We start from the raw sequence: 26,783 nt of genomic DNA on the forward strand, positions 1-26,783 counted from the left end.
GCTTCTGCAAAATTGCAGCGTGGGCCAGAAATCTCTATCTTCCTTTAATATTCACGCTATACCTCAAAGAATGGAGGTTGAGCTTCTAAACACTAACACAATACAAACAACTACAATAATTTTTTACAACCTGCCATTTCTGCTTGCACACGCTGTACAGCCTACAAAAGGTTATGCATATAAAATTGCTAGGTTACAGTTATTATCTTGTTAGAAAGAACATTTTAAGAGCATTTGAGGAATGAAAGGACTTCTTTTTACTAATATTTCAGTAAAACTATGAGTGTGTAGTACTCGCGTCTGATGTATGAAAAACTCATTTCAACTCAGTAATCCAGCATAACTGCAACCTCAAATCCCAGCATGCCTCCAAAATCTTAAAGACATAAAATTGGGCCATGGCCAGACCCTAACCCAACCTTCACTACTTCAGCAGAGATCTTCCACTGCCTAAACAAGCTCTCTAATTATGGCTATGTGGAAATCTCTGCCTGTCAGATATTAAATCTTTATAATCCCAATACTGATTAGGTGTATTTTAAAATGTTCCCAACAATTACTGTCATTACAGAGGACCTCTCATTGACCTGTGCTGCATACTTTCTACCGTTCCTCCAATCATTTTATTCCCTACCCACATTCTCTCTACAGCTTCCCACAAAAGCATAAAAGCCTTTTTCTAATTAAATGATCTCATCTTTGATGGGCAGCTGAACTTGGCAACCTCAATACACCCACTGTGAAGAAAAGGCACATGCTTACCCTTACAGAGTAAATGACAGAGTTTCTTCCAAGTTTGAAAGAAATATAAACCCTGGATATACAAAAGCCCTCTTACCGACACTACATGCACTTATAGATAATCTTCACAATGCTTATCAGAGAAGACTGCCCTCTCAAGAAACAATAACCTGGATGAATAATTCTTCCTTTGAGAGTATCTACTGAGATAACATTATCACAGTCCAAAAATATCATCAACAGAGCATGGCTACGTCATCTGCCTCTTCCTCCACTTGAACACATTTCCCTGTTGTTATCCTTTGTCTTATTCTCATTCTGTTCTTATATTCCCATTTCAACCATTTACTGTTAATCTCCAGGCAATGACTTCTGTAACAAACAAGTCACAATGAGTGCTTTAGGTAAACATCATGTAAATGTCAGAGGTCTTCTGCTTCAATCATTCTCTATCTATACTGGCTTACCAAGTAAATTATTTGTCCACTGCTATGAGCCCTCTTCTCACTTTCGTCCCAAAACAAGCTTTAAAAATTAAGTTAATAAGAGAAATGAGGATTAAGCACCTCACGTCTCACTAACATACAGTCTTTTGCAAGTCATTCAAGATTCTTCCATGCTTTCTTCTTTAAGCGGGACATCTTCAGGATTACTTCCCCTGCCCCTAACCTCTCTAAACAACAGGAACAATGATGAAGTGGACCTTCCCAAGTGCCACTGGTCATTAGCTCACAACCTAGCCAGCACCAGTACCTGGTGTTAATCCTTTGGTTTCCATGAACAGGCACAGTTCAGGCACATTAAACTGCGCACTCAGTTTAATGAGATGTGAAAACCTGTGTTTCACCTGAGGTTCTAAGGCTTATTTCTGACCAAAAGGAAAAGCAATGTTCAAAAGCAGCAATCTGAGGAGACTAACAACCCCGCTGGCATTTAAATGGCTTGCCATTTTGCATGAATGCTTCTTAGGGCTGCTTTTTACCTCAAAAAATAGAAAAAAGGTAACAGACTTGATTCACCACTCTTACCTCAGCCCAACTGCTCTTATTTCAATAGAGGGCTTTGGTGCAAAGGGGTAATGCCATTATGAATCATGACAGTGCTTTGTTCTTGTGGTTTTCAAGCACAGAACTTGAAAAGCTTTACAAGTGCTGGTGGGAAGCCTTGTTGACCTCACTGTACAAATAGTGAACTTAGGCACAGAAAGCTGAAGTAATTACCCAAAGGTCACAGCATGAGTCAGTAGCAGATGCAAGACAAGAACCTACTTACATTTACTCCCAAATTCTCTAATGGAGCAAGCCCCCCTTACTGCAATGAAGTTATAAGTATAAATCAATAACTGAGGTCACCAAAAACTTTCTGCATGCAGATTGCAGTGAAGTCACACTCTAAAAAAGCAATGACAAAAGGACAATGAATTTTTCAGTGGTCCTCACATAAGGATACAGCATTCCAGGAGGAGGTGAGAAGAGAAGACACTTGCCCTGTAAGAGGGCTGCAGTGACAAACCATTACTCCCAGAACACTGCTCAAGGAAATGTAATGCTGCCGTCCTCCAAATGCTGGGTTATAAAACCCTTCAGACATACAATATTTAAAACCGTGAATTACCTCTGAGAATGTATCCAAACATCTAACAGTATCAAGTCATGCTAATGGTTATCTGTTTATAGGTCAGAAGGGCAGTAAATTATTGCAATGGAAAGTAGTAAAGCCCCATTGTATCTAGTTGTGCTGTTTAACAGGTGATAGTGAAAAGTAGGTGATGCATGGAAACTTCAAGTTTTTATAGCTCCTGCCTCAATCTATATTCACTTATATAAAGATGTCACATTTTTTAAACATTTAAAAGTCAAATAGTCTGGAGAATAGATTCATATAAAATTTATTTTCAGAAACTGATATTTAGCCTACTGCTATCAGAGTTGATTGCTCTTATGTATAAGCTTTATTCAAGTTTCTACAGGTTTGAAAATACAAAGACTGACATTTCAGATCCCGTACTCAAGTGTGTCATTAACCAGAAATTGAAATGGGAACATTTCCACTTTCTCAGAAATACTCAGTTTGTTAGGGTGATAACTGCACTAACTGCTTTTGAGTTTTTGTGAAACTACTAAATACAACTCTACTTCAACACAGACAGGAAGGAGGAGTCACAATGGCAAAAGAAAAATCCTGAATTGGTTCCTTACCCAGCACAATAAGCCCCAAGAATTAAATAGTTTCAAAGATTCACCAAAATAGCTATTTGTAAGTGGGTAATGGCAAAAATGTTTTATTCTGTTTATGTCAAAGACACGTTTGTCAGGTGCTGGACAGTCAGACAAATCAGGGTCTAATTAGTTCAGTCAATTCCCTCAGTTTTATCCTTTCAGTCTACATTGAGTTATTAAAGCATCAGAAATAAAATGCTACTGAGACAGCAATAAGGGAAATAAGATGTCAGAACTCTATTAACAATGGCATTTTCAGGAAGCAATGTAAATAGAAAATCAAATTTATGCAAGAAATATATATCAGTAAGTAATACTTAATTTAATCATCCTGCATTTATCTTCAAAGCAGCTTTCATCTACAACTGATTTTAAAAAAAAATGCTTCAACACATCGACATTGTGACTTCTTTGGAACAGTGACCATCATTCAGATTCAAATTCAGATGCCTACCTAATACAAGAGGATATTGGTCCCCAATCCAAATAGTACAGTTGTACAAATAACAGTATGTGACTAATAATTTATTCCACCCTCGACATTTAGCCAGCTCAGAGAGAACGTGTGACAGTTAAGCAGTTGCAAGATAAAAAGAACCGGAAAATGCCACATTCAACTGAAATGACAGGAAATATTTAGGTAGACAGAATGTAATAAATTTGGCAGACTTATGGGAGTTTAATTGCCCCTTTGTGAAAAGAGATAAATACATGTGAAAACTGTAACTGTGAGGACCAGCTTCTGGGAGGAACATCTTTCTGTTAGGGGTGTCTAATCTTCATTACTTGAATATGATCATCACAGAAATGAAATTCTCTCGACCCATAGTGGTGATGGTTGTGCTGGTGGCAGCAGCTCCCAGCTCTGTGCCTGGTTTTGTGCAGGCACCAAGAGGACAGTGGTCTCCTGCCCTAGAGGGGCTGTAACATGTACCCACAACTTCCTGGACTTACACTGGTTCACATTTGCTAGCACAGATAGTGGAGATGTTCCCTACGTCAGGCAGCATCTGCCACCCAAATAACTGTGCCTTATTTGCTGCCAGATGATGCAGGGTGCGCTCTCTTCTTCCTTCCCCCTACCACTGTGAAAGAGCTCCACTATGATGGCTGGTAAGTCCCACTTCAGCTCTCATTCAAGTCATCCTGTCCATCAAACCACGGTATGGAAAGATTCCGTCACTGACAGAAATCACAGGGGAAAAAAGTGGTGATTCCACCAAAGGTAAGGAGAGATTTCTCCTAAAAAATTAATAGCCCCCCATTTTACAGTATTTCTGACATTTAAACTATTTCCATAACGTCCTTAAGCTCTTTACTTCTACTTTATTATAACAGAAGTATTAATCTCTTATTTCGATCTTTTAACTTTCTTCTACTAGGGAAAAAAAGGTTGACAAAGCATAATGAACATCCCTTGTCTGCCAGGTCTGTTCGGCAGTCTTCTACCTGGAATTTGTTCCCACACAAAAGTGCAGACTTATGGGTCCAGAAGGTTGAAGACAAATTAAAAGGAATACCTGAAATATTTACTAGTTTTAACAGAAGGGATTAATTCAACATGTAAGGAGCCTTAATGATATTTCTGAAAAACAATGAGCTAGAGCAGAAAAAAACATGGTCCTACTTATTACTCAGGGTTGTACACTTCTTGTTCAGTGTTGGTCATACTAGGGATGATGCTGTCTAATAATTAATGAAAAAGTAAAAGGAATATCTTGATATTTAAAAAAAAATAATGAGGACTTCAGAAAGAAGATGCCCAGATTCATCTAAACTGAATCATGTGCTGAATTTGAGTAACTTTCTGCAGGTGTCTCACACTTTAACTCTTGCCATGTCCTTTCCGTAAGAATTAAGTTACACATGGAGAAGTCCCAGACCAACTGAGCTCTCTTTACAGTATCTTATAACTAGACCTACAATTCAACTTTGCATTTACACAGCATTTTAAATTCACTAAGCTTACCTGCTGGCATCATCTCCTATTTAAAGAGCAACAAACTAATCCTGAAAGAAATTAAGTAACTTGAAGTCAATACAGTAACAGAATGGAATCAGATCCCAATTCATCTGCTTGCCAGCCCTCACCTACCTGGTAGATCACAGCAGCAGTCCCAGTAGCACACTTGCAGGGAGAATTCTTATAGTCAGCACAAGTAATGAAAAATATTAATCAAAACTTGTCACGTCCCTTTAATGACATTCCCATGGAAAAAATGAAAAACAAGGGCCTAAATATTTAAAGACCTTTTTGAATGTGTGTCTGAACTCTCATTTCTGCAAGTAAAAAAGGACTGTCTCCAGACATACTCCTGGCTCTGATTTTACCTGAAGCTTCACAGTCTATGGTAAGGACCTAAGACAATGTTTCAAAAGGCTGGCATCAGTTGATTAACCAGAAGATTCAAGTTAAAAATAAACAGTTAAATACATAAACAGAAAGACAGATAGATAAAACTGGGACTTTTCTGTGTTAAGATTTACAAAAAGAAGAAAATAATGTAGTTTCACAACTAGAGATAGTAGTATATTCAAAGCTTGCTTACACGTATATCAATTCAAGTGTGAATGATGAACTTCTGCAGGTGTTTCAGCCATAGGTTTGTATCTTCAACGTGTGCTTCACACGAGTTTGCAAAAAAAGAGGTTACTTACAAGTCAGTCTGCCCATACATTCACATGATGTTTGCACATGCACCCAGGAACACAGAACAGGAGGATTATTGCATTGGCAGTGCTGGTCAGAAGCAAGTCCTTCCCACATGTGTGCTGATACCAGAACAACACTGTGCATACAGGGTCCTCTGCTCCTCTCAACCTCAAAATCTCCAGGGACTCCAAAGAAGCATGCCCACACTTAATGCAAAAGCGATAAAAATAACTGTCTCCCTCAATCCCATGCCTAACTGTGCACACTCATTACAAGGGACACTATCAAACACTCCAAACCCACAAATGACAAGGAGTCCCAGAGTGCCCAACTGAACGAGCACTGAAGAATAAGTATTCAAAAGGAAGAGTTCAGGCAAGAAGATGCATTAACAGTAGAGTGTTGTGCTTTATATGACGAACGTATGGATCTCAGGAAAAAAGTGGTCTCCACAGCTGTCACTTGAAATCCAGATGAGTGACTTCAGTCCCTCACAAGGCTGTACTACCTCTGGCGTCTCGTGAGCTCACTTAATGAGACAAGTTCTCCATTAAAATTTTCAGTCTCATTTTCTGTAACCAGAACTAAAATGGTTCCTGACTCAAATGATGTTCTCAAGATGATTGTGAGTAAAATCATTACTGCTGACATCTAAAAGCAACAGCCTGCAAGAGCAGGTCCTTCACCTTGCCATAGAAGGGAACAAAGTTCTTTCTTACTTAAAATCACAGAATAATTTAGGTTGAAAAAGACCTCTAAGATCACAAAGTCCAACCATTAACCCAAAATTGCCATGCTCACCACTAAACCATGTCCTCAAGTGCCATATCTACACACCTCCTAAATGCTTCCAGGGATAGTGACTCCACCATCTCCCTGGGCAGCCTGTTACAATGACCAACCCCCTTTTCAGTGAAGAAGTTTTTCCTCATATGTGACCTAAACCTGTCCTGGCATAACTTGAGGCCATTTCCTTTTATCACTTGTTATATGGGAGAAGAGATCAACCCCCACCTCACTACAGCCTCCTGTCAGACCATTGTAGAGAGTGAGAAGGTCTCTTCTGATTCTCTCTTTTTTTTTTTTTCTTCTCCAGGTTAAACAGTTCCAGCTCCCTCATCCAATTTGTGCTCCAGACCTTTCCCCAGCTCTTTTCCCTTCTCTGGACACACTCCAGCACCTCAATGTCTTTCTTGTCATGAGGGGCCCAAAACTGAACACAGTCACCAGTGCCCAGTACAGAGGGACAGTCACTGCCCTGGTCCTGCTGCCCACACTGTTGCTGACACAGGCCAGGGGCCATTGGCCTTCTTGCCCACCTGGGCTCACTCTGGCTCATGTTCAGCCACTGCTTTCCAGCACTCCCAGGTCCTTTCCCACCAAGCAGCTTTTCAGCCCCTCTGCCTCCAGCCTGGAGCACTGCAGGGGGTTGTTGTGACCCAAGGGCAAGACCTGGAACTTGGCCTTGTTGAGCCTCACATGATTGGCCTCAGCCCATTGATCCAGCCTGTCCAGATCCCTCTGCAGAGCCTTCCTACTCTTCAGCAGATCAACACTCTCACCCAGCTTGGTGTCATCTGCAAAGTGACTGATGATGCTCTCAATTCCCTCGTCCAGATCATCAGTAAAGGTATCAAACAGGGATGGCCCCAGTACTGATCCCCGGGGAACATCATTAGTGACCAGCCCCAAAGGGATGTAACTCCATTCACCAGCACTCTCTGGGCCTGGCCATCAGCCATTTCTTTTCCCAGTGAACCTGTTCAAGCCATTAGCTGCCAGTATCTCTGTGTCAAAGTGTCAAAGGCTTTACTAAATTCCAGGCAGACAACATCTCCAGCCTCATCCACCAAGCAGATCTTCTTTGAGAAAATTCCGCTGTCTGAAGTTTTAGAGCAGAGACATTCATCAGATGCACTGTAAACTTATATTCTTCAAACAAGGTACTGTTGTTCATGACTCAACTCTAGAGAGTAAAAGGAGTTTTTGAAATAACATACCAGAAAACAGAAGACATCCTTAGCATTTGTTTGGTTACCTCCAGTCAACAGAATTGTTGTCACTTACAGAGAAGAGAAGGGGTGGGGAAAGATGTAACATGGAACTAAATGCATCTATTAAAGACTGACGAGATATTACTTTATTTCAAGGCAGAGACCAACTTCAAGGTAATCCAGACTTCCAAGAGAGGTCAGAGTATGTCATTTGTCTTCCTCTCCTCTACATCTTAGTAAGTAGCTCAGCCAGCCTGAGAACCCATGTATCTGTGTGGTCAGCTTTGACTATTTTGGTTTCAGATCAGCCGTTTTCTTGCATAAACAAGAGAAACTCATGTATCCCTGTTTCTGTTTATGGTACTATGAATCATCATTGGCACATGACAGCCCTGAATGTCTACATGGTCTGTTTTTACCCAGGTTCCAAACTCTGGAATTATAAAAGCAAATTTCCAAAATGAAGAGAAATGTATATTACTATAAATCAAAGCCAGACATGTCAGACATTTTCTGGCATATGCCATGAATAGATGGCAACCAAAATCTCTTATACCATGATATTGAATGCATTCACTGGATCAGAGACAGGTAATCAGACTGCTATAAACCATAATCGCATGCAACACATACGCAATCTTTGCTGATGCCACCCCATCAGTTATATTCTGCTTATATAATGAGATGAGTCCAGCTGTCTCAAGAACTTAGTAAATTTGTCCTATGGTGGATAAAATCCCAGGACGAGAGTCCTTACAAATTTCAAATGGCAAACTGTGCACCAGAAAAACTTTAAGTTTGAACTTTAAGTTTTTGCAGCTCAGAATGAAAGACTCAAGCTAAATCTTAGGGTATTCAGGACTAACTCAAAGAGATATTTCTGCAGGCAATCATCCTGGTACAGACAGATAACAAATTCCCACCTTCTTAGCTGAAAGAAAATTACACCCTTGGCTCTCATGAAAAATCTTTCTGCCATACAAAGACCAACCTATAGTGCCCTGAACTGATAATCACCTGGCTTTCATTAAATAAAGACACTTCTAATTAAACAACCTGATCAACACACAGAAATGTGTGCTTTGCTGGCAAGAGATGGCAAGCAATTTATCTTTCAATATAGTAATCACTTATATCACGCTATCTGTAATCTAGTGATGAATAAAGGTATTTACATTATGAAGTACCAGATCAGCCTGCAGACTTTATTCATTTCAACAGCAAGAAACAGCAAGTCTAATCATTTCCACTTTAAGAAATAAGAGTCCAGTTGATGAACTATTGCTACTGGCCCAGAAGCATTTTCACTTTTATTTTACATGTTCTCACAGGATGATCACCCTTTCTGAAGGGCTAGTGAAGAGAAAATACAGAGCAGAATCACAGAAAAGTTCAGGTTGGAAGGGAAGTCTGCTAGTTGTCTGACCTACACCTCACCAAAACAAGGTCACCTTTAAAATTACTTAAGGTCCTTGTTAAATTGGGCTTTGAAAGTTGCCGGCACTGATTTTCAAAAAGTCAGGAACTTCAGGAATGTAACATTAATCACAACATACAGGACATGCCACATTTAGAGGAATCAGAGAATTCCAGGAACGAGGAACTGGTGAGTCAAGGAGGTTATAAGTACATGAGAAACTGCTTTTCAAGTGTCTCAACTTTTGAAAAAGGCCAAATACTGCAGAACCAAAGGGCATGTGCACAGGTCAAATGTACAACAAAAGTGCCAGTATATGGATAGACAGCTGGGACGCTTACACTCCTAATTACTAGGAGTAAACAGTGAAGGATAGAACAGAAGTTTTCTTCCTCAAGGCCTGGAGCATAATACAAAACCTTTGAGAGCAAGTGCATTCTTATGTAGCCCTGATTCCACAGAAGAAAGCCTCACTCCCACTTCAAAGGGAGCAGATGCTGGTCAGTATGGCCACAATGCACTGTCCCAGCATTATAGGGGAGAAACTGCAACATCAGATCTAAGTGCTTCTCTTATAGCAGGCAGTCCTCCTACAAATTTCTTAAATTCTCATATAAATCCAGAGATATCGTTTCACAGGAGTAACAGTATCATCAGAAGCCTACAAAGCCAAGAGGATATTTTACTCTTGGAGAATGGAAGGGAAGGTACTGTCTTCTTTCCAGATTTATCATCCAACAGCAAAACAAACATCAGAGATGAGTGTTCACCCAAGGAAAAGATTTCCACAGGAGGGACAGTTTCTAAAGCAAAGTGCATGAAACAGAAAGAGGCATCTTCAAAGAAAAGAAAAGGAAAATCAAAATATCTTAAAAAGACTAGAAACAAGGCTGATTAAAGACTGTAGAACAAAGAGATGGTGAAGTGGCACAGATCTCAGTTAAGTGGTGAGTGAGCTCAGGAGTGAAGTGCTTATCTCCAGGAATACAGCTCATTCACACCCAGCAAGCAGACTGGGCAAGAATGGTTCTAATGTGGCACACATTCCAGGGGACTGAGTGCAGGTGAAACTCTATTGGGAATGCTAGCAATACAGAGATACTTCAATACTGATGTTTCCTTTTCACTTAGATATTTTTATCCATTTGTGTTGCTCTTCGGTGTTAGCATTTTTTTAGAAAAGACAGGTAAATTAACTATGTAACAGGTAAATTAACCTAGTAACTTAGAGGTAAAAGGAAAAAAACATTATTTTTCTTTATGCTATTACAAGGTACTCTATTCCAGACCACCCTGTATTTGAAATATCACTGCTAATCACTTTGAACACACTTGAAGAAGCACCCAAAACATGACATTTTGAGTAAAAAACAGAAAGAATGAGGACAAAAACATTATCTCATTTTTACAGATAAGAGAGGCACAGAGAGAGATCAGAGGATTTGCAGAAAGTAACACAGGTGAGGCAAGGCTATTCCCCATAGTTACTCATGCTAAAACTGTCTGTGTCTAGTCTAGTAAAATTATTCCAATACCCTTGGGTCCCTAGTCAAATTAGTTCTTTATTTATTATCCCAGTTCTCAAGTATCTTTCAGATGGGCTCATCCATTGTTCCTGTACAGCTGGGTAAACAGACAAAGTCAATTCTATCATGCAGGTTTACCTTATAGCATTCAAAACCTTTTCCATATGTGGGATTTTGTTTTCTTTAAGCAAGCTAAGAATGTGTTTAAAGGTGACCTGTGCTGAAAAAAAAAAGAAAAATTGAATAGTTTGGTGACGATCACAAAGGAAAGGCTTCCAACAATTGACATGTTTCAGTATCTTTTCCAAAGGAAAAAAAAATACTCAAATAATCAGTGTTTGAAGATTTAATATGTAATCAGTCTTATTAAGCCAAAAAAAAAAAAAAGACAATGATACAGAAAAGAATCTTAGTCGCTGACACAAAAAGGAAGAAAGGCTTTGTAGTTCTTGCAAAAAAAAGGTTTCCTTTGGACTTTATAGTGAAATGACACAACTGCATTCAACAATTTTTAAGATGAAGAAGTGATTTAAGAGAAATAGTAAAATTAGGAAAAAAGTGAAAAAAACCTAGCCTCCCAAAAAGTCAATTTTTTTAAGATTTTATGATACGCTCAAAGCAGACCAGGTCCTTCAGGATGTTTGCACTGGTGCTTAGCACAGAACAGTACCTTTTTCCTGATGAGGGCCACTGGCAGACCCCAGACAGGAGGCAAACGATATAATACACAGGAAGAGGGGAGATGATACACCATGGAAAATAAATTCTTGATATTCCTTTCTGTCTATAATCCCACCCTATATCCATCCACTTTTTCTACACGGGGAAGAAGAACAGAAGCTTCACACGCACACGCAACAAGAATCTTTGTGCAGCAAGGAAATTAGCAGATGTGTTGGTAATCTTTCACAAAAAAGAAACAAAAGCTCCCAGCTGTACTTGTAATTCCAAGATTAACATTAATAAGCAGTGTCGAGATTACAGGTATTATCTTTCTTTAAGGTGATACAGCTCAAGAACCCCAGTTCTGCAGAAACTCAGCTGCCTGTCCAACTTCTGTGCCTCAAGTCCTACCCTACACTGCAGAACATCTACAGATTCATCTGCCAGAGATATGCCAAAGCAAACTGGATTCTTGCCACTGTTTGAGATGGCAGTGAAGCAGCAAGTATATAAAGTAGGTCAGATCTGATTACCTAGAACAAGGGCAATTTTCTTAACGTGTCTGTGTAAAGCTTCTGAAAATGGTAAAGACTGAACATTTGGGAGCTGCAGAGAGAACATCCAAAAATAATTTTTGATAGAAAAGGTTTAACTACATTTTAATATGAATGGTATTTTCTATTAACATCAAGGCAGAAGCCTATTTTTCAGTAGAGCTCTTCCCTTATACAAGTGCTATCTCTCTGAATCTGTCTGAGTCAACTTTAGTGACCACTTTAATATTCACTTTACAATTAATGCTTCTTTTTATGGGTTGGTAGAAGGTAAACCAATTTCAGTTCGGCTTCTAGGTATTGAATTTATTATAAAAAGTTATGTACTTAAAACTCCTATAATGAAACCAGAGGCATCATGAGATATTAACCTAGAGTTAATGCTGAGAAGGCCAGTTTGAATAATTCAATTCATGTCACCTTAAGTATCTTTTCAAATGGAATTAACTTTATCTCACAAAAAAAGGAAGCTCTATGTTCCAGTTACTGATTATTGACTCCACAAGAGTTCTGACTTAAATCATCTTACCACCATCTTCCCAGCAATTTTATTTCACTACTACCAGGATGCTTCTTTACATTTTGAGAGCTGACTTTCGTTATAAAGAAGTAGTATTAGGTAAGAGGAAAACATGGCTTCAGAATTACTGCTATCATTAGGTGATACTAAAAGAGACAAAAATAAAAGTTAACACCAAAGTATCTGCATTAGTTCAGTATAGCTACAAACCAGCCACAGGCACACAGCCACTGCAGTCCTTTGCCTCCCATACAAGTCCACCACTTTTTGCAACAATGCCATCCATGTTTGGTAATGCTGCCGTTCTCTTGACCTGTTAATTGCCCTATTCTAACAGAAAACCCTGCATGTAAGCACTGAGAGGAGATGCTTTCAAATCTGTGCCCAGAGGAAAGTGACAACTCATGGTCAGCATTATGGTGCTTAAGAATGAGGCAGGCAGGCAGGCAAAAAACAGAAGCAGGAGATGTTAAGATTTAAGGGTAGCGCTAGAAATTACTCCAAATAAACAAGTAGGAAAAAGAAGGGGAAATTAACAAAAGGAAGAAAGAACAGCTGAGAACAGACAGAACAAAGAAGGGCAGCAGTGCAGAGTACAACTGTGTAGTACCATGTTTCTGCAAGACACAGGAAAATCGGAACATTGTACATCAAAACACAGATACCCTGGTAAGATCAGCAGTGTCTTGAAATAGGAAACACTGATTATCTCTACTAGAAAGTCCTACAAAGAGAAAACTATGTGGCAAGATAGTATATCCTGATTTAAATTCAGACATATCCAGGACTTCCTTAGGTCACCCAAAAACGAGCAATAGGCAAAAGATTCCAAATTGATCTGGATTCAAACAAAACTGAGGAACACTTTCTGTAGCCCAATATTTAAACAAGATGGCTTTTGTCAAAGTCCAGCTCAAAACAGAAAGGGAGAGTATAAAAGTTTCAATGGGGCAGAAAGAGCTGGAGTGGGCAGCACTTGAAGCAGGAGGAAACTATTCTGGGTCTGTCCCCTTCCAATTCTTTCCTCTCAAAAATCCCTCTCTGTTGTGTTCCCATGTGGGAGTCCCCGTTGAGGCAGACAGCAGAATGCCCGACTAAACTACTGTGTTAAGACAATACTCAAACAGAACTGAGAGAGACCTATCACGACATTCACAGTTTAGGTATTAAGACAAGAGGTATGTGACAATGACACTAAAGTCCAACAAGAAGCAGCCCAATGACCTTTCCTGGGTTTGGAAAGCTATCACATGAAGAAGTGTGTTAGGGTGAGGCAGCCCTGCAAATCTCTCCACAGGTTCTGAGCTGTGAGGAGAAACACAGCACAAAGGGCTTGTTTGAGGAAAAAAAAATGGTAACAATTTATAAAGCCAAATGCAAAGAAAGAGAAAACTGAAGAGGAAGACTAGAAACATCAGAAATATTTTGCAAGCTGTAAGAAAAAAAACAGTTGAAGCATGCTTTGACAGGTTTTTATCTATGCCTACAAAGCTTTGCACAGGGCAAGAGGACTAGGGTAATTTCAGACCTATTAGGCTGGAGCTGTAGAGTATGTAACAATAAATGAAATGTCAACCTCGATATAATATCTGAATTTGCATTTGTGGACAAAAGCACCTGTAAGTATAGAGAAAAGAAATAACTGGATCAAAAATAAGCTTGATAGAACTTTGCACATGAAACCAGAAAACAACTTTAAAGAAGTCTCTGTATATACATGGACTGAGTGATTAGGAAGACAGTCAAACAAGAGGAGATGAACGTGGACTGCTGAACCACCAGACGCTGATTTGACAGTCCCCGGGATGAATGTTTCCTATTATCTGCTTCCATGCTTCAGTGATGTAGATGTGGTGACACCAGACATCTCTATTCTAGGGGCTAACCTAGTACAGGATAAGTGTGTTTGAAGTCGAAAGGACAGAGATGAACTGTTAGCAGGGCAAAACCTGAGAGAAGTATTGGTATCACCCCTAACACAGCTGCCACAGTGCTGTTGGACTACAGGCTCCTCCGGACTGTTTTCCATGGAGATCCACAGCAAGCTGCATACCACAAGCCACAACACAGACATCATCCATTCTCAGAGGAAAAGATGCTTGTTTTGAAGATTCTTGTTTCTTGTCTGCCATCACAAAATGGATGGCAGGCAATAATACAAAAGAATGGAAGTGAAATGTTTATAAAGGTTAAAAGCCCGACAAACAGCTCCGTGTCCAACAATGTATTTTACAAATAAAAACCCATCATCAAAAAACAATTCCTGATGCTGATGAAGTCAGAGTATTGCTACCTGCTTCCTGAACAAAATCAGAAGACTCCTTCCTGCACAGGTTCCTCAGAAGCAGGATGTGTCTGTGTAATTCTCACAGCAGGGAGCCACTGAGACACCAGAATCAGGCCTCCTTCTGGATACGCTGTGCTGATGACTTTACTTCTAGCCCTATTAAAAATAAGCCTTTAAGACTGTTCCAGGAAAAGAAAAGATCAAGGGCGTAACCTATACAAAAAGGCACGGTCTTAGGTAGGATGGATTCTGGAGATCTGCAGATGGAAGCTATTGGAAGGGAACAGCAGGAAAGAACATCAGGTACAGCAGTTTCACATAAGCAGCCTTCAGTTCCAAGGTATAATCTGCTATCAGAAGGGATGCAAATCAAGTACCTAGCTACCAGAAAAAAATCTCAAGCAATCATGTTTTCAAGGCTTTGGGCACATACATCTGAGAAACACTTTACAACTTAATTTAACACATACCTGTAGTCAACATTTTCTGGTTTTAACTGCATATATAACTATAGGTCTTCTATAAACAGCTCAAATCAGATGAGCTGCTTTACAGACTTGAGAAAGCTCTTATTGACCAAATACATCATCTGTAATGCCCTTTTCAATCATGAAAAGCCACAGTGAAGATGTGAAAGGCTATATCTAGAGCGACTGCAATTATTTTCCTGTTTAAGAAACAGAACAGAAAAGAGAAGAGCATTTTAACTTTTTCCTTGGCAAAGGTATGTGTTCCTGTGATTCCTACTCCAGTACAACATGGTCAATTAACTTCACCCATTTTATTGACCCAAAACTTGTGGGGGTTTTTTGTTTGCTTTCCTGCAATCCATTTATTAAGGGAAGGACTCATGGGAAACCAATCACAAAACAGTATTCAACACTTTATGATGCAAGACAATACACTTAAAGTTACGGTTCTAATAAAAGAGAAAAGAAGTTATGAATATGTCATTTGAAAAAAAAGGAGATGGGAAAAAAGAGCTTACCTTCTGCTCCTTTTCCTTGGCAGCACTGAGTTCAGAAAGGGAGTGTGATAGTTTTTCCTGCTGCTCAGCTAGGTACTTCTGATAAAGGCTCAAAAGTTCTTGGCATTCTCTGTACTGCTGCTGCAGAGGTGAGACATCAGAAGTTAAGGGAAAAACACTCTTTACTGAATAGTTAGAGTCAAATATATACCAACTTACTTTGTGTAAATCTGATTTAGATCCATAACAGTTCAATTTAAAAACAGATACTGTGTGTTTGAGTACTGCCTAATGATGATAAATCTGCCTAGAGATGAATGTTCAAGTACACCCTTCTTTCTACTCAGAGAGTGGAAAAAGAAGAATTGCACCAGCAGCAGGAGGCAGGTGATGACATTGTTTCAGTTGGAACGACTACAATACTGATTCTTATTCAGCAGAGCCAGCCATTACCAATGTTTATTTATAAATAAATAAATACCCAGCCAAGTAAGTAAATAGTCCGTTTTTAAGCACAGACATGGATTCACAAGCCCACATATCCAAATCCAATCTCTTTGCTTGAGCACCAATGGCTCAAAACCCCACAGCCACAGATGCAGCGCTACAGGCCTTTCAGAGACCAGTAATAATTTTTGGACAGTAATCTGGAGAAGCAGCAACTGTGGTGTTTGCAAGGATATTAGCAACAGTGTCCTGCCTTGCTTGCAGCATTGAAATTCCAACAGGAGATAAATCTGCTCTTCACCTGTCATTGTGTAATTCCCTCCCTTGCTCATGTAGCATGGTAAACCATTTATGCTCCCCTCTCTCCCCCCTCACTTTTAATTATGCATGCAGATGGGATAAGGGCTCGCTGTCCAAAGAGATTACTCTGAATAAATACTTTAATAACAAGTCACTGCAATTAAGGTAGGGAACAAAAACTTCTTCAATCTATAAAACGGTGTTGAGTTACAGATTTCCTTAACACTTTTATGATCTAATCATTGCTTCTGGGCAAATTCATGTTGCAATCATTTTTGCCAATCATGGCTGCATAAATAACTCACTGCTTTGTTATTCCCTGTTATGACCCTGAGGGTTTCTTTTTTTTTTGTTTGGTTTTGTGGGGGGTTTTTTCCCTTCTTCTTGTTCTTTCACAGGAAGGGTGGCCTTGCCAGGGCTTTTTTTGTTGTTGTTGTTTGGTTGGTTTTCTTTCCTTTAAATAAAAGGCTACTGAGAGAATAGGAAAAACATTTTTGGAAGAAATGGAAGGTTAATAAACCCCAATGTTGAAATCAATCAGGAGAGCTCTTCTAACACCTTTGCTCAGCACCTGGAAATATGGGAGGGTACAAACAACGGCCTTAACAAGCTAATTGCTTTCCAGAGCCAGCCTGCCTGAAGCCTGAGCTGTTTTACATTTCAGTTCATTTCGTCAGAGAGCACCAAAAGGCTGAAGTGATTTGTGGTGGTCTCAGGAGTCTCTGCCAGCTATGATGTATATAAAAGGAATTTTTTATTCCAGTTGTAACCATAGGCAGTAATGTTTATAGTAGGTGAACATATTAGCCTGGACGCAGGGCATGAATTTTACTCTAGAAAAAGCCAGTTCATTTATACAGCCTAAGAGTTAAATGTCGGTATTTGAAGACAAATTATAGGGAAATTCATTTAAACCCATGTTATGTGGCAGAATATAAAAACAGACAGTCCTATCTTTATCAATTTTTTACAGCCCTCTTAATTCACTTTGCTTCCAGCAACCCCTTCCCCACAAAACAGATTTTACCCTCTCCTCCCTCCAGCTAGCACACTGCTGGCACAAGGAATGAGCACCTAAACAGCCTTGGGGCACACAACTGATGGCCATACACCTACCCTCACTCTTGCCACAGTGTCAATATCAGTCCTGCTGGAAAGCCAGGCAAGCTCCCCCTCACTCCTAGGCAAGTGCACCATTAAAAAGATGACCAAATTGTGTTTTACAGACTGCAGAGCACTCACTGTGCACATGATGGCACCACCTTTTGTGTGTAGTGACCAAATTTACTTAAAATAGTTTCAAACGCAACACGCAAAATTAACATTAGGAAAGTATGCAAGCAAACCCTGATTGTCCAAGGGTCAGTCACATGATTATGAGTGTGAAGGGCAACAGCTCACACAAGTTTGAATGGCAGCCAAGATGGCCCTAAAATTCTTGTAAGATTTGGTCAGCAACAGTAACAGTTAAAACTCTCTGTATTAGAAGATTAAAACTTTGTTCATTCACACAATCACTCTACATTAAGCGAAGTATTGTTACAGCCACCATAGTCTAAGAGTTTAAAGCCCTGCTTTGCTTACTAAGTAAGTAAACATGAAGCTTCAAATATGAAAAAAAGAAGTTCATTTGTTTAAGATGCATACAGAATAGCTGAAAATATGGCAATTCTCAAAAATGTGCTGGTACATTTACTGCAGAATATGTTCTTAAGAAGAAAAAAAAAAGCCTTAATATTAGATCTTACTCTTCCATTCTATTGAATTTTTGCTAAAAGCAGCAAGATGATCTCTTTTTCTTCTCCTGTAAATTAGCCAGGCAATATACAACACAGCCACAAAAATATTTCAGTCATTCAGATACAACAAGGGCACACATCTACTCAGGCAATACAGTCTCTAGACAAACACATACGTAATGATAAATAATTTCATAACCTGCTTTTAAAAATGAAAAGTTGCAAGGTTGAAAAAACTGCATAGGACAAGTCCTTCAGATTTGCCTTCCACAGAAAAAGTAATATGCCTAAATGCACACATTAGGTATTTCTTCATGTGTTCAGGAGCACAAATATTGGATTTGCAAGATGTTAGTTACCTGAGAGAAGCAGTACTTGGCATTTCACTGAACGGTAATTTTATGTCCAAGAAATATGCATTGGAATGTATCAGAGTAATACATTTTATGCAGTTTGTTAGTACAGTATTAAGGTTGTACTTGGAAGGGGAGAAACAAACAAACAAAAAAATCAAAATCAGAAGCGCAAAGGTTAAGATTTCAACAGCCAAATTTGCACGTCATACTGCAAGGACTATACATTTTAAATAATAAATTAGTTAATTTCATCACTGAATGTAAGTCAAAGAATTCAGAGTTCATTTATGGCTCTTCAGAGATAATAGCCTCAGTGGAGAGAGAACTGGCTTTGAGAAAGGGGACTGCCAGCATGCAGCAGTGACACGCTGATGGTGTCCAGGGGGTTCGGCAGGGAACAAAGAACTTTCTCTTAGGGGCAAAGCTTCACAAGAAGGCACAGTCAACCTAATGCTCAACCTCTGCCAAAGACACTCTCCTGCTCACTCCCTCTGTCCACACCAGCTCCGCAGACCCCACACCTCTCACGCCAGGACTCAGCAGACTGACCCACTGAGGCAAAGGGGCCACCAGGCACAAGAGCCTGCACAAGATGAGCAGGGGGAACAGGCACCTGGGAGCAAAGGACACCTCTCCCAGCAGCAGCCATCTGCCTGGTAGTGTTTATCCACCTTGCAAAGTTTCAACCCTACTTTTCCTTCAGTTCCACTCTCAAGCCTCAGGCTTTTAAGTCTAGTCTATGACTACATCAACTAGTCACAGCTTACTCCTTGCTGAAATACTTTTAGCCTCTCACAAGCTGAAGGAGGACAAGCAGCTGCAGTTCCTTGTTCCCGGAAACTGGGGGTGGAAGGACCAACCTCTACTGTGCCCACTGACCTCCTGCACTGTTCCCGGTACACTGTTTCCACTGCCACTTCGACTACAAGTGAAGGCCAGCTTAAAATCTGAAGTGTTTTGGTTTAGAGCATGTGTTCACACTACAGCAGTTTAAACAATGAGCTACAGTCAAGCTACAGTCAAGGTTTCCAAATTAAGCCAACACCAGTCTACTTCATGAGAGCTATTTGCTGAAGGTCCGTTTTTCTTAAATCACTTACTGTAAGAGGAAAAAAAAACCAAAAACAAACCAGAATGTAGAGAACCTTCTCTTTAGAAAAAAAATTATTTTTTTTGCCCTGTATCATTACAAAGAAATGTTTAGTTTTACCTCCCTTTATTTAAAAAAATCAAATTAAATTTGAAGCATTCTCCAATCACAGGAATCTAAGGCTAGAAAAAGGTTTTCTAGAAGCTATTAGCAAGGGAAAAGAACACAGCTAATGAGATTTTTTATCAATCAATCTAATAACAAAGGCCCTTCTGTATCATCAGAGTGTTCGTGAGAACTCCTCACCTAGTGACTCTTTCCTCAGTGGCTTGTCACAAGCATTTTTGGGACAAGCAGAAGCTCTAATTACACAGAGGCAAAGTGTGGCACAAGGTGTCTTTGGGCATGTCTGAGCACAGGGGTGCAGCCCAGCAGCCCCACACTCCATACTCCAGCTCCAGGACACGCGTCTTGCAGATGTAGAGTAAGCTAGCACAGCTCAGGCCCAGCACCAACAGACCACATTCATCCTGCACCTGATTAGCTTAGAGTACAAGTTTGCCTGCGCTCACCCATGCAGACAAGCCCTAATAGACTTCCCACGCATCAAGGAAGATGCCCAGGGGATGACTCATTCCTGTAGTCCCTGACTTTAGCTCCAGCTTGGACTGTCCTTTCACTCAGGGTTGCATACTCTGATCCATGGCCAGAACAGAACACAAGAGCTGAATCTCCATCTTCAGCCACAAGATGCTGCAGCCCCATCAGCCCCCATATCCAAAGGAAGATTCTCTAGAGACTCAGAGCTCCTACAGAGATATGCAAAGATGAATAAAGCAAGCAAAGAAAGGAAAAAGTCAAACACAAGTTAGATTTAAATTTAAATAAGACAGCAATAACTTACACTTTGTGGCAGAGAGACAAGAAACTTTCAGTGGTATGATTCCAGCACATGGAAAGCTTTTTGACATCTGCAATCGTGACCCCGGTAGCTGAAAACACAGGTTTTTTTCAATTCCTGTTTAAGGACATGCATCCAGAAAACAGACTAGTTATCATCATGTTGGCAGTTTCAGCAAAAACCGAATTCCCTTCACTCTCTCAGGTGGTCCCTTCAAGATAAATGCTATGAAAAAACTAGACAGGGAAGGAGATGCTGAGGTAGTGCCACTGACAGAGGGTTGACTGTGAAACTGGGCTAAGCAGTGAAAGAGAGGTCTTTGCTCTCCAAAGAAAATTCTCCTCAGAATAAGTTGCAGGCAGACCTGAGCTTGCCTGCCTATCCTCCAACAAGGCAGGTATAAGCCAGACCTGTTCAAGCTGCTGTGCGCAGTCACAGCAGCACAGCATCAGGTACCTCATCCCTAATCTAACTGACCTTGCTTTGATGTTTTTGGGAGGTTTTGGCATTGCTGTTTCTTTCTTTTTTTTTTGGCATCAAGACCAACACTATGCCGCTTCTAGAATGCAGCTGGACTGTGCCTGGCAACTTGAACAACATCACAGCAAGCTCACATCTGTTTAACAGACACACCACTGCATCCACAACTTGACACCATGTACCATTACAACATTCCACTGTACGGTTGCTCAGTAGCTCAAAAATGCCTTTAAAGGATGCTGCAAGAGTGAGGAAGCATTTCACCAAACTCAGGCAAGGGTTAAGACCCCCATAGCTGGGTCTCCAAACAGTGCACCTACAACCCTGTACCTACAACTAAGGATCAAGCTACATCTAAACACTCACAGAACAAGGGAACAGAATTTGTAGAGTCTGCAGAGTCTCAAAGGCCCAGACAGACTCGTGGCAAATTCCACTACAAGTGTGCTCAGTTTGAAGTGGACCCACATTTTTTCCATGCATCACCCAAGCATATATTTTTCACAGTATTTTGACACATAAGGCAATAGGGTTTATTTTCTGCCTTGATATTTTGCATATCAATAGGAGAAAGATACCATGCCTTTTGGGAAAGAAGCAATATGTATGTCATTCTGATTTCCACCTGCAGGCTTTCTTCTTCCTAACCAAAGAAAAGATTAAAATAATGCAGCTTCAACTACTTACATATGAAAAGTCATATGAATAAAAATAAACTGCTGGCATTAATGAATTAACATCTAAAAGGAACACTTTAAAATATAAACTAAGATATTCTAAGCTCTTTCCTTTAGCTTTTAACAATTACATACTTCACTGGAAGCTGACCCACATTTAATTTTAAAATACAACTTCTGTTTAATACACAAAGTCCTGCACTTTGACAATCTCATCTCATCTGAGAACAACAACGGGACTGCATTTTGGAAATCAGACTATCCAGGCACAGATCAAAGTCAACCCTAACATGTTTCTTCTACCTTTAAAATTAAGAGAAATAAAATAAGTAGTTTGACTCTCTGTGAATCATTGTTCTGTGAAAGGGTAGACACTAGTAACTTCTATGAAGGTTTATTATCTAAACTCTGAAGTTGCTGCAAAGACTGAAGGTAATAAAATGTTTTATGAACAACTTCACTTCACTCGTTCTTATATAACTGAGTTTATGTGGACTCTCTGGCACAGTGTGATGGCAAGAACCTGTAGGGAACTTTCTGCACATTCACTTTTCAATGTATTAAAGAAATCATCTGATGAGGGTCTGAACCTTATGAGCCTTCAATTCAAAACACAATTTCCTTCTGATCCAAATGCCTTAGGAAGCACATTTCTGAAAACACTATAAAGAAGCAAGTCACATACAATAAGACAGAGTGATCTCCAACCTGAAGCCCAACAGTTACATTTTAATTTACACTTGAATATTTTAATGTTGTTATCCAGTCAGTAAATTAACTCAAGATGCAAGAATAAAAAGGAAGGATGCATAGGGAAAAAGGTCACAAGGTCCACAAAAGTTAAGAACTTCACTTCTGTTTGAAGCATCAGCATTATGTTGTTGAATGCCACAGCTCTCATATAAAAGAATTGCTTAATACATTCCCATTCTGTTTGAAGGGAAATTAAATTTACATTCTTTGGGAATATGGTATTGTAATTAGTTCATGACTTGATTACACTTTGAAGTGAGCCGAGACTGTATATGGTGCATACAAATTAGTTAAGTTATGGTTACCTACCTAAAGAAAAGCTAACGAGTTGAGAAAGTTAGGGACAAAGCCAGGGCCATCCTTTGGAGCTTTCAGGAAGCACATTTAAAACATCAAATTCAAATCTGTTCTCTGGACTCACTTATGTCAAGTGTGAACAGAAACAAAAATGCTGTTTCCTAAACAGCTGAATTAGTTGTTTTCCAAAAAACATCTTTCCATCTCCACCCATACCACCTGTAGGCCAACTGTTAAAATGGAAAAACAGCAATAGAAGACACAAGATTTCCAGCACTGGTTAACTTCACCAGCATGATTTATTCCTAGTACTTGTAATTTTTTAATTTCTTGTATAGACGGCCTGAGTTTTACATCATCTATCAAGATGCTCTGTCCCACCCAGATGATGAAATTCCCAAGTTTGCTTTAAACATTCTCAAAAATATTGAGATGCACAGCACAAATATAGTGCATCTAAAATTGGTCAAAGAAAAAGATAGCCAGTATGATTCGATGAGAGCAAGGAAAGCCTTTAAACCTAAAACTAATTCCCAACGTAGCATGTGAACTCAAGAGAAGTCTCTATCACAGTTTCAAAATGCAAAAGCAGTTTAGGGTACAGGATTTGATCTGATGTATTGAAAATCCTTTCCACAGGATATGCCAATCAAACTGGACAGCTTATCTGCCATGTTCTCTGGTTCAAAGGTGGTTAAGGACAAAAATATCACACGCCATCATATGCCAGCCGATGTGCCTAGATCAATAAATGCAAATACCATCTCAGAGCTCGCACTTTCTATTCCAAGTGGAAAGCACATCTCCAGCCTTATCTTCATTAATACAAACAAAGGGATACTTACCAGCAAAGAAAAAAAAAATTAAAACTAAGGTTTATTTTGCAGCCTGGCAGCACTAACAACTTTCTTTTACTGAAAAGGAAGAAAGAACATAACACACAAAAGACAAGTTATGCCACTACAAATACTGGCAAAAACATGCATTTTCATAATAATGAACACAAAAAATCTGATGACAGAAAAGCTAGGAACCTGAATACACAAAATACAGATCCCACAGATAATTTTAAAGATACTGGTCCTGGCATGGGCCATAAAAATTTTTACTTTTGGCTTAAGAACTGTGATGGCAGGAGATTTTCCTCACTGGCAAGAAAGAGTTTGTTCAGAATATACATGCTCCTTTCAGGGGAGCTCTGCCAACGACTATAGTGACTTTCAGGATTTAAAGACTTCCTTGGCATTTGCTTAGACGGCTCAGCTACCCAACCTCTTCCACTGGAAACTGCTAAGGAACTTGTTACTTATGTATTTGTCTACCCGCCAGTAAACGTAGGATGCTTTTTTTTCATGGAAGACAGGAGCCTGGAGATTCAGCCACACACAGTTTCTGTGCAAAACGGCCCCAGTACCTGAGAACAACTCTACACATTTCATCCTGTACGACAGAAAATAATCTCAACCTGCGCTGCGTGAGAAGACGGAGCCAAAAGGAAGGTACTGCACCTCTCACCATCCCAGCGCACACACACACACACACAAAAAAAACCAAAAACAGCGCTATTTTTTTCCTTTTACATATTTGAAGCGCAAAAATTAAACAAATAAAAGGAACACTGCATAATTTAGCTTTCATTTTCTATCAAATTGCTCATAATTGTAACCATAAAACGATAATACTGTGCCATATGTGCATCTGCAGAGCGGCGCTGACCGTCCCCGGCGGCGGCAAACGCGGGGCTGTGCCGACACCCAGTGCCCGCTCCGGGTATTGCCGACCCTCCGTCACATCCCCAGGCTGATTCTGTCACAGAAAAGGGATATAACCCACCGCTTTGAAACGTGAAAACCCGCCATGCAATCCCCCCTGCTCCTGCTCTTCCTCAAATTGCACTCCCCGCCCAGGCTTTACGTTAAAATGCCCATCGCTGGAAACGCTTGTTTCAGTTGCAGGCCCTTGTGAGAAATAAAAAAAAAATAAAATAAATAAATAAATAATAAAAAAAAAACTTTCACAAGAGCCTCTGTTACCATTTACACAAAGCCACGTGTCGTCTCAGTACTACTCGATATTGAAGCAGAAATGTTCTTTAATCTAATTTGACAATGGAGCTCCTGGCAGAAGCCCGAGGAGAGATAAGGTGGGAATTGAGGTATCTGAGAAAGGAGGCTCAGCCTCTCACGTTTAGACACTGTAAGAGAAGTTATTTAACAGGATAAATGTGAGCTTGGAATCAAATGCATGGAGGAAAGGGGATGAAGAGGCAAAAGAGAAACGGAATGTAAAAGCTGAACTTACTGAGAGCAGAGCTACAGCATCTCCATCTCAATTAAAGAGCATGCATAGTAAATCAAAAAGGTGTCTGCTTTGCAGGGAATGAGAATGTAAGATCACAAAACATCAACCTGCTTTATAACTAAGCTAATCAGGTTTGGCCTTGGTTACTATCAGAATGGGGATCACCTGAGAATACACAGTGGTGTCTGTCTTGCTGCTTCCTTGCAGGAAACAATCGATCATCACGCCTAATTTTATATATTCCATGTGTCTCTCTGAACCTTTTCCTTACCACCCTCAAACAGTAACAATGCTGATGGAAAAAAGCAGTCTCTCCTTTAGCCAAGCTCCCACCACCCTCAGAATGAGTAAATCACTCATTACTCAGAATGAGTAAATCCTCATTTGGATCCTTACTGGAAAGGAAACCTGGCTGCTAAGGGATATTTTTCTCTGCTGCTTTCTAACATGGTTACCTCTCTATATCTTCCACAGGCAGAATCAGGCTTCAGTATTAAACTTCCTTATTTCCTCCTTTTAAACTAGTACATAATCAGAGAGGAGCATGCAGATCTTAATCTGACTACTGGCAAAGAGTGCAAGTGGCAAGATGAAAATCTCTAAATGCTGCTGGATGAAAACAGAAAAAAATAAACACCACTGAGACAAGAAATCTTGCCCTTCTTAGGAACTTCCTTCAGTGCTATAAGCTAGAACAGCACAGAACGTAAAAATCACAGATTGTTCTAGGTAATTTCATTTTTTTCATTTAAAACTATTGCTATTTTGACAGTCTTTCTAACCTTGTTAGAACACAATCTGTTTGCACAATGTAGATGAGAGAAACGCAGTGCTCCTTTTTCTAAGAGGCAGTTGAGGTCAAATCAGACTCCATACCCGCACATCAATACTAATTTTAAAGGAGGTGTTCCCAAACCACCAAAAAAGGAAAGTATCCCATGATGGAGTGTTGAAAAGATTTTCTTTTCCATCACATGCTGTACACGTGCCTAATTAGGTATTTCAAAACAACAAAGGCCTCCGAAAGTTGGTCCTTTCTTGTGAAATCTTAAACATGCCAAACTGAGAAGCACTGGTTTCACTGAACTGACGCCAGTGAAGAAAAGATTTAATAACAGCCTCATTATAACGTTCATTGTTGTAGGACTATTTAATATACAAGATTAACACATCTTATCTCCCACTTTCACTGAAACCTATTATACCCCTCATTAATATATGCACATTTCTACATCATTTACAGCACTCAGGTCTCAAATAGTATTGCCTGAAACAGGGTGTGTTCTGCTGCTCTTCCTGTGGTAGGTTCTTTTTGCAATAACAGTACTCAAAAATAAACCTCACAGCTCAAAATTAAAGACACAGGTAGGTAAATGGGGCAGCTTAAAACTGAGAGAAGTTTTTTGAAAAAAAAAAAGGAACTGTTTTGCCAACACTCTGGATATCGTTTCTTGACTTCAGTTCCCTCACAATCAGAGCATTCACATCTTATAAGACAGGAAGCTTCTAGCTTTCCAACCCAATGAATAATGATATCCTTTCCCCCTGGAAGTTTGAGACACAGAATTAGGTGAAGTGACCCACAGCTCCTCAAATTCTGAGGCATTTTCAAAATCTTCAGATCTGGATCACTGGTGAAGAAAAGGAAGCTGTATGGTATGAACAGTACAACACTTTCCCAGACTACATACACTTGTGTCCATGGGTATACCAGGACAGACCAGAACAATGCACCTTAGTACTGTATGAAGGGGAAGAAAAAATATACATTTTTACATATAGTAGAGTCCAGGTTGGCCATTATTCTTGCACAAACAGGAGAACTGTTATGAGCTTGCAAGCATTTCAGGACAGAGAATATGCATTTATTCAGGAACTGAACAGATTCAGGTATTTACAAG

At 39.8% G+C, this 26,783-nt stretch overlaps 1 protein-coding gene across 4 annotated transcripts in view; it reads right to left on the reverse strand.

Moving 5' to 3' along the window:
• KIAA1328 (KIAA1328 ortholog) overlaps window positions 1–26,783 on the reverse strand; it is a 172,174-nt gene that overhangs the window by 86,075 nt on the left and 59,316 nt on the right. For all 4 annotated transcript variants that reach the window (XM_029962160.1, XM_029962159.1, XM_018078819.1 and 1 more), the window contains one exon: window positions 15,563–15,690. In XM_029962160.1, the coding sequence (XP_029818020.1) occupies window positions 15,563–15,690 (128 nt within the window). The remainder of the gene's footprint in view (window positions 1–15,562; window positions 15,691–26,783) is intronic.

This window comes from Manacus vitellinus, unplaced genomic scaffold (genome assembly GCF_001715985.3).
Source record: "Manacus vitellinus isolate BGI_N305 unplaced genomic scaffold, ASM171598v3 scaffold_42_pilon, whole genome shotgun sequence".
Taxonomy (NCBI): domain Eukaryota; kingdom Metazoa; phylum Chordata; class Aves; order Passeriformes; family Pipridae; genus Manacus; species Manacus vitellinus.